Source organism: Merops nubicus, unplaced genomic scaffold, assembly GCF_000691845.1.
Source record: "Merops nubicus isolate BGI_N331 unplaced genomic scaffold, ASM69184v1 scaffold15765, whole genome shotgun sequence".
NCBI lineage: Eukaryota > Metazoa > Chordata > Aves > Coraciiformes > Meropidae > Merops > Merops nubicus.
This window is the reverse complement of record NW_008607759.1, coordinates 24,227-32,617: the sequence shown is the minus strand read 5'-3', so window position 1 is coordinate 32,617 and position 8,391 is coordinate 24,227. Positions and strand designations below refer to the sequence as shown.

Genomic DNA, 8,391 nt, shown 5'->3' with positions numbered 1-8,391 from the left:
CTCTACTTGCCTCACCTATAATTTCTGTCAGCAGCTCAGATAGCAAATTCTTTTTTCTGCTTAAACAGAAAGTTTTAGACTGGTTTAGAAAAATGGACAGAGAACTCTGAGAGGAAGGACTCCAGCTTATATATTCTTCCTAAAAAAGCATCATTTCCTAAAGCATAGTCTAATAGTGGTCTGGCTAGAGTTAGTACTTTGATAGTTAACACAGCTTTTTATTCTAGAAGACGTTATTTGTCAGTAAATGGCGTGATTCTTTTCTTTGTATGTCTCTGACCAGTCAGTGGCTCTTGCAGAGCAAAACAGGAGGAAAGGTGTTCTTCCAGTGATGTTCAGCCTAATTCTTCTTTAGCTGTAGGGGGAAGGAGGACCTGCTGGAGACCCAGCTTAGACACCTCTAAGCAAATTCAGTTGTATGCCTGGACAAGCTGCAGAAACTGGCCCTTTCTGCTTGGAGTCACAGCAGTAACTCAGGGCAGTTGGCTCTGCTTTTGGTGCCAGTGTCACGTTGATGCTGGCACGTTGTTTGCTGCTGTGTCCAGAGGAGTCCCTGTACGTTGACATCCGTGGCTGTGTGGTGGTGGTGTTGAAAGCAGCACTGTTCTCCTACCCCCTGTCAGCTCGGGCTGCTGCACAGTGCCCGGCGGTGTGGACCTGCACGACATGTAGGGCACACTTCAGAGGACATTTCCAGTCTGTCTGAAGGCTGACAAACCCAGAATCTCACAGGCATGAGCACACACACACGTGTTTTATGTGTATTTATATGTATCTACCTGTAAGCATACATACATCTGTATCTCTCTACTTGTATCATGGTGGCAATGCACAGCAACATTCAGATTAAGAGTGTTAGTTTTGTGTGGATTAGGTATGTACAATAGCAGAAGCACTGTTATCTGGTAGCTTTTTTTTTTTGGCAGAATACTGAAATCCCAGTCCTTGTTGGGACAGTGCTTTCAGGTGTTGCCATTTGTACAGTTCTGAGACATCTGCCTCAAGATAAATAGTTATGACATCATTTTAATGTGAAAATTATGCTGCCTAACACAGTATTCTTATCCTTTCAGTTTTAAAATACAGTTGCAAAGTGCAGAAGCCTTCTTTTGTAACAGCTTGTGTTAACAGCCTGTCAGTCCTGAACTGGTTCAGTGGCTTTTGAATTCTGGGTGTCAGGGGGATATACATGCAATATTTTATTTGTTTGTTTGTTTTACGCTCAGCTGAGCTGGATGCTGAACATGCCCAGAAGGTTTTGGATATGGAGCACACCCAGCAGATGAAGCTAAAGGAGCGTCAGAAGTTCTTTGAGGAAGCCTTCCAGCAGGACATGGAGCAATACCTTTCTACAGGATACTTGCAGATAGCAGAGAGGCGAGGCAAGTTTTAAAATACTTTTCTGTGTAATCCACAAACTCACAACTTGGAGAATCTTCTTGAGGGGTCAGGGTCAGCAGTGGGTTTAATGCTTACAGGTTAAGTATTGCAGTGCCTAATTTCTTTTTAGGTGGAATTGAAACATCAGATGAGCTCTTTTAAACAAACTTTGGGTTCCAGGGGTACTAGACACCTTAGAAATTCTATCAGTCAGACTCTCTGCTTGTTGTCTGAGGAGATGCAGAGCACTGAAGAACATCTGGGACAGCCCCTTTCTCTGCAGCTGGAGAGTGCATCTGTATCTGTAAAGATATGGATGGAGGTGACCCCTCCTGTCTGATGGAGTTCCAAAGTCTGGGATTGCCACCTGGCAGGAGGTGCCTCAGAAAAATGTTAGAAGTGCAAATGAAGGATCAATGTTGTATTTCAGAACGGTTCCAGGTGGTCGCTGTTTCCATTGTCTCTGTAACACACAGAGTATGTGATTAGGACACGGGAGATGAAATTAAGCTCTCTCCCTATTATGAGATGACTCAAGTCTGGCATCTCCTGACTGAAGTACAAGAATGTCATAGCCTACAGACGCTCCTGTGTGGGAGGCACCCATCTGTTGGGCCAAAATGCAGGACTGCAGGACCAGGAGGAAAGCAGGCGGGAGATTACGTCAGACGTGTGGCAGGACAAAACGTTGGGTGCCTGTCCCTGCTCCAGGGCCAGTCCTGCTGTCATTTGTGGTGCTGGAGCAGGGAATACCATCCAAGATTCCCACGTCTGCATGAGTGCTATAAACGCTCATCTGAGCTGCTCTGGGGTGGTTGCTAGGACACTCTTCTGAGAAGGGGGGTACATGAGTTTGGATTCCTTTGGTCTAGGAAGGAGTTGAGTTTGGGTCTCCTGCTTTCTGCACATGTCTGTAGTCCACTTAGGCTCAGAGTGGGCATTGTCATGGGCTAGCACTGGACACACAGCTCTGTTGGAGCGTTCAGGTACCTAACTTGCTGAACTTCAGCTTTCCAGTATCACACAGAACCCATGTTTCAAAGAAACTGTTTTAATGAGAGATTTGATCCTGCAGTACCTGTAAAACTACAGAGCTATAGTATATTTGGAAAAAGATCCAATCAAACGATAGGATTTCCTCTCACTTCACAGATGAAGGCTTTTAATCATGTTATTGTTAAATTTAGACAATTAAACCATTGTAATATTTGATGTTACACATGCGGCAACTGGACTTATATCTGAGTAACCCTGAACTTACTTGTTCTGTGCTTGTGTGTTTCATTGTTCAAGAAAGAAGATGCCCATCCAAATATTTAATTCCCTTGCTACTTGTCAGTATTATATTGACAACAATAAGTAATTTGCTTGAGTAATTAATAATGTTAAGTCCCCATGCTGAGAGAAGATATTAGGCATCAGCCTAGATTTTATATTCTACTGTCATTTATTAGAGCAGTTGGTGGAATGTGGAAAAAGAATGGCTGCTCTCTGCTAACATTAATCCTTCTCTCTGAATTTTCATGTCTATTTCTGTTGATGTTTACTGATTGTGTGATAAATATTTATGTTTTTCTCTAAAAAGACCTCTGACTGGGGAAATGGGAAAGGAGCATTACAAAATGGAAAGTTTCAGTCTTTGCCCCCGAGCCCCATTCCCAGCGTATTTCTGGCGAAGCTATTGCTATAAATGTTGTTGCTAAAAATGTTTTGGATTACAAACCCATTAGTGGACAATAAATTCACAACAAAGACTGCCCAGAGTACTGTTGGGCTTGGGCTGAGAGTGCTGCTGGGCAGCTCCTGTGGGTGTGCTCCTTCCACGTCCAGTTTAATTGTTACTAATGGGTGCAATTATAGCAGCTCTTGAAGCCTTTCGGGGCAATAACATCACGTACCTGACTGTCAGTTTGCTGATTGCTCTGTTTTCACTACAGAACCCATTGGAAGTATGTCTTCCATGGAGGTGAACGTGGACATGCTGGAACAGATGGACCTAATGGACATGTCTGACCAAGAAGCACTCGATGTCTTTTTAAACTCAGGAGGCGAAGACAATAATATGCTGTCTCCCATGCTGGGTATGGTGCTAGTCATGGCAGTGTGCTTAGAGGCAGTGATACACCACCAAATGGCTCTGGTTTCTAATGGCTGATGTTATCTCATTACCCTCTATGTAGACTGAGTATTTTTCATGAGTGGTTTTTGAAACACTAACATTTAAGTTGCAGTACAGGAGAGCTTGCTGCAGAACTGCCTGCCATTATTGGGCTGTGTCTTTTCTCATCTAGCTGCTACAGCTTCGGGTTCTGTTTGTCACGGTATGGATAGGTGGGGTGTCATCTACTGCCTTTAAGATACATTTTATTCCACAGAAAATTGAGAGGATGATTTAAAATAAAAGAGGATGATTTAACAAACATCGACAAAGTATGCAGCAGTTAGGTTTTTATTTTTAAGACTGCTTTCTTAGAATTTGTCCAGAATTTTGGCATTTTGAAGTAAACTCAGATCAGTTGTATAGCGTAAGATCTTCAGTGAGAGATTCTCAGAGACAGGGTTCAACATAGCAGGCCACACATATATGAAACATGACAGTCTTCTGGAAGCTTCTAAATAATGAGTCTGTTACTGCAGCTCTTTCATTTAGCCTTCTTACTGCTAGTCATGTTAGTTAAATTGGATTAAATTAATCTTAATCCCAAATTTTGTTTATGCGTTCTGATGAACAAAACCAGATTTAGGTTTTGGCAAGTTGCAGCATGACGAGGGATCTGTTTAAAGCAGGAAATCAGTAATAGTGGATACTTTATCCACCAGGGAAGTGTGCTTGCTTAATTAAAACCTTACATTAGTTCTAAAATGCCTTTTCCTAAAACAGTCAAAATAAGTTTCCTTGGAGGAGATTATAAAGCTCCTTTAAACATAGTTGTATTTCTTTTGAAGATATAGGTTGAAATATTTTTATAAAGGTATTTACAGTGAAGAGAGATTTTAAATCCTATCCTATATTTTGGGATATGTGAAGAAAAAAGTTAATAATATCCTGGGGTTATTTTCTTCCTCCCTGTGTAAAGGTGATTATTACCTGCTGTGAACATGAAAAGCTTACAGTGAGTAGTCAAGGCACACTTGACTACTGAAGGATTTTGTGGTTTATTGCAAAAACTAAATTCATATGGCTGGTTTTGGCTGGACATCCAATTCATGCATTATTGAAGTTGCTCATCGTTTGAGCATGCAGGTAATTACAGAACTCAGGTCTGTTTTCCCCTCGATGGGTCTTTGGCAGATGTTGGACCGAGAAGCTTCGTGTCTTAAAACCAAACTGGATTATCTCAGGAAGTGTAGAAACTAATAGTTGTGGTTGTTTTTTCCTAAATAGACATAGAACTTAACAGCACTTGAAAAAAAAGGTCTTGTTTATTTTGTGCTGTAAGTATTACAGGGTATATGTATAGATGGTGTATATTTATTTATACTCTGTATGTGGCCAGGGTTTGATGTTCCAGCACGCAGCTGTAATGCAGCAGCTGGATAGGCCAGCAGCAAGACTCGCTCCTCTGTAGTTACTACCACAGCAGTGTAACACTGTTGTAAATCTGGCTGTGGTGGTCCCAGAGATTCATCCCCCCTGAATCAAAAGGGATTTTTGTACCTGCTTTAGGGACCTGGCACCTCAGTATCAAGCCAAATAGGCAATAGATTTTATTCTTAGAAAAATGAGATGGCTTAAAGACAACTCTTCATTTTGCTCAGTGGAGAGTTGGGTTGGTCAGGGCAAGAGTTGTTTCACAGTTTTACTGAACACCACAGAATGCAGGTAAGTTGTTTTAGTAACTCATAAAAATTAAACCCAGCTCAGGACATTAAAATGTTTTGAATTTGTCTTGCTATGTGGTTTTGGAACACTTCATGACAGTCAGTACGTTGAACCAAAGAATTTACTCACCTCTGCTACTCCAGAAGACTCCTTGTGTTGTGTAAATTTATCTAGTGCATGCCGGTACACACAACATTGAGACAGGTGTCATTAGAGACATCTTTCTGCTATCACTTGTGTTCAGTAGAACTTCATGTACTCCCTGAGGAGGCACCTCAGTGGGCCTGCTGGGCAGCCTGGACTGGCATGACCAGTTGGAGTGGCAGGGTGTTTTCAGTCCAGGCAGGTTGGTCGGCTGTCAGAGCTGTGGATTGCACACCAGGTGCTTGTGTTGAATCTGCTGCTGAAGGCATGTTTGGACCTGAAGGCATGGACCTGCTGAGGGCACGTTTGCACCTGGAGGTCCTGAGTCCCAGAGAGGCCAACGCAACGCCACATACGGGGGTACTTACAGTCGAAGTTTGGGTCTAGAGATGAAGGTGGCAGCTAGTTAGGGCAAGAGCTGTGCCTGAGCAGCAGGTAGTGTGCCTTACAGTGTCTAGTACAAGCTGCTCTTGCCTCCAGATGCTGTTACAGCCATTTTCTTGTTCCTGTTTAACTGGGATACTTGGTAAGACTGTGGGGAGCAGTCACAGGGCAGCGTAGTGTGAACTGATCTGCTAATAGCCTTAGCAGAGGAAAGGTGTAGTGAGCAACTCATCTCCAGCCAACCGTCTGGAAACCTTTCTATAGAAAATCCCAACGGATTTTTTGAGCATTTTCTCACTGAGGTTATTCAGTGCTGAAGCTGGTTGCCCTGACTGTGGAGAGACCCTTGTTAGGTACAGGAGGGAAGGAAAAAGGGCTTTATTTGGCAGATCACAAAGAAGGAGTTTAGTTTCCCTATTTGTCCATCTTATTTACTGCCATGAAGTGCCCAGAAAAAAAGGATCTAAAGTAATTTTGAAAACTGAACTCTCAAACTGCACGCAAACACCACTACACTGACCTTGCTTAGAAGTCTTTTTTTGCATAGTGTATGGAGGAAGCACAATCTTAAAATCCCATTCCTGTGCACTTGAGCTATGCTACAGGTGTACCAGAGAAACCCCTTCCTGCTCTGGGCAAGAATTTGTTTTACTTCTGTACCTTGATTTTTTTTCAGTCAGAACTGGAGGTTACTGTTATTGTCCCCTTCCCAATTACTTTTTATTTAATTTCACACAGGATTTTTTTGTGTTGTTCTGTTGGACAGATTGTGCCTGTTGATGACAGTTCTCAGCACATGCCAAAGTCTGCAAGGACTGTCCCAAAGTCAGGGTTAGGAGGATTAAGTGCTTGGCTAACAGGCAAGCTGGACCTAATGCTCCTGCAGTCTTACCTTATTTGATCTCAAGCCTTAGCAGTACTAGACCAAGTGGGAGCTGTACACCATCAGGAACAGTTTAAAACCAGCCCCTGGCTTGTACTGGAGCTCAGTTTCAGCAGAGCCAACAGGCAGCGCTGTGGTTTTGGGGGGTTTTACAACAGCAGCCGAACAGCCCGAAGGCAGGCGCTGACCCGGTGCCCAGCTGGGTTGACACACGGATGTCTCAGTCCGCTTGCCGAGCCACAGCTTGATGGTGGTTGTTGTTCTTTTTCCACCTGCCAGGGCCCGACTCCAGCACCTACATGAACGAGATAAGCCTGCAGGTCCCGAGCCAGGCTGAGCTGCGGCAGAAGCTGTCCTCGCTGTCGTCCACCTGCACCGACTCTGCCAGCCAGGAGGCCAGCGAAGGAGAGTCTCCAGTCGTCCAGTCTGATGAAGAGGAGGTTCAAGTGGACACTGCTCTTGCTGCTGTGACTGAGAGAAAGGGTGCTTCAGACGTTAGTGACGAAAGTGACTCTCAAACGATTTGAATCTTAAACCCATATCCTTTCAGAATGACTTCGGGATGAATGAACACGTGAATGAAGAGCTTGCCTGTGTAACCGTTTCATAACCGAGCATTAACAGACAGCCAGATCTTTTTACTTAGAAATACTGCCTTTTTACAAAATTGCCAGTTGTGTGGAGGTTGGGGTCTTTTTCTTAAAAAAAAAAAAAAATAATGCCTAAAGCACACACACTTTACCAGTAGTCTTGGGGCTCAGGGGAGCAGTACAACTGTTGTATATACTATGTATAAGAGAATTCAAGGGCAAAGATACAAGTTACTTCGACCACTAACCTTTAAATGGCTGAAATACTTAGACCCGATGTGTAATACTGAACCCAAATTGTTCCTTGCATGTTTTCAGCTGCTGCAACTGAAGATTTAGGATCCAAACCAAAATGAAAAGTGATTTTCTACTCTTTACTACCTACTGTCTGCCTACTGCCTTTGTCTACTAACGCAGCAGTGTCTACTCTCTCATACTTCTTATCCAGGACCAACTTAGTTATCATAGGTGTTAAGGAAAAAAAAAAGCAAAGCTGAGGAGGAGAGATGCGGATTGAAATGTCACACTCCTCATGGAGCAGGTATCTTAGCACTGTATAAACTTACTCCTCTTTCAAGATAAAATAAAGTATTTCTATCCCAACCATGTCTTTTACTTGATTACCCAAGTATTTTATCCATGACAGTGAACAGAGGAGACTAATTCAGCAATCAGGGGAAAAAAAATGTTTTTCTTATACTGTGCACCAGTGTAATTTACTTTTCCCTGGTAACATCTGTTTGACTACACTGATGCAAGCCAGCAATTTAAGGGAAATAAACCTGAACGGATTATAAATTAAGTGCATACATTTTATAAACCTTAGGAGCTGTAGTCATCATCCTCTTACTGCCGTTCTTTTTTTTTTCTGCAGTCTTTTTTCTCTCTAAAATCGAGGTCTGCACATGTCTAACAGCTGTTTCTTGTCAAGTCTCACGCTCTGTTTGCAGGGATCTGCTCTCCTTTGAGAAGGATCCTGGCTCCTGCTCCTCAGGCACGGAGGGAAGGAATGTAATCAGAAACGGCGTAAGTAACAGGCCGAGCTGTGATGTGGGTCCCTCCCAAAAACCTGCCCTGGCAGAGCTGAGGGTTGGGAATGAGGCACCTCCTGCTGCTGGCCAGCTGGGAAGTGGCTGCTTTCCTCGGGGAGTCACTCCAGCTCCTGTTCCCTGACCCCTCTCTGGGAA

The 8,391-nt window shown here is 43.4% G+C and overlaps 1 protein-coding gene across 1 annotated transcript; it reads left to right on the top strand.

Moving 5' to 3' along the window:
• Window positions 1-1,228: 1,228 nt before the first annotated feature.
• DTNBP1 (dystrobrevin binding protein 1) lies at window positions 1,229-7,810 on the top strand. The gene is made up of 3 exons (XM_008940059.1): window positions 1,229-1,382; window positions 3,318-3,461; window positions 6,894-7,810. The coding sequence occupies exons 1-3, from the start codon at window positions 1,265-1,267 to the stop codon at window positions 7,139-7,141; spliced, it is 510 nt and encodes a 169-aa protein (XP_008938307.1). The 5' UTR covers window positions 1,229-1,264; the 3' UTR covers window positions 7,142-7,810.
• Window positions 7,811-8,391: the final 581 nt, after the last annotated feature.

Bases quoted from the DNA above. Each gene is read 5' to 3' on its own strand.
- DTNBP1 (XM_008940059.1), top strand. From the start codon at position 1,265: ATGGAGCACACCCAGCAGATGAAGCTAAAGGAGCGTCAGAAGTTCTTT. The intron at 1,383-3,317 runs GCAAGTTTTAAA...TTTTCACTACAG, and splicing joins GCAGATAGCAGAGAGGCGAG to AACCCATTGGAAGTATGTCT. The intron at 3,462-6,893 runs GTATGGTGCTAG...TCCACCTGCCAG, and splicing joins TATGCTGTCTCCCATGCTGG to GGCCCGACTCCAGCACCTAC.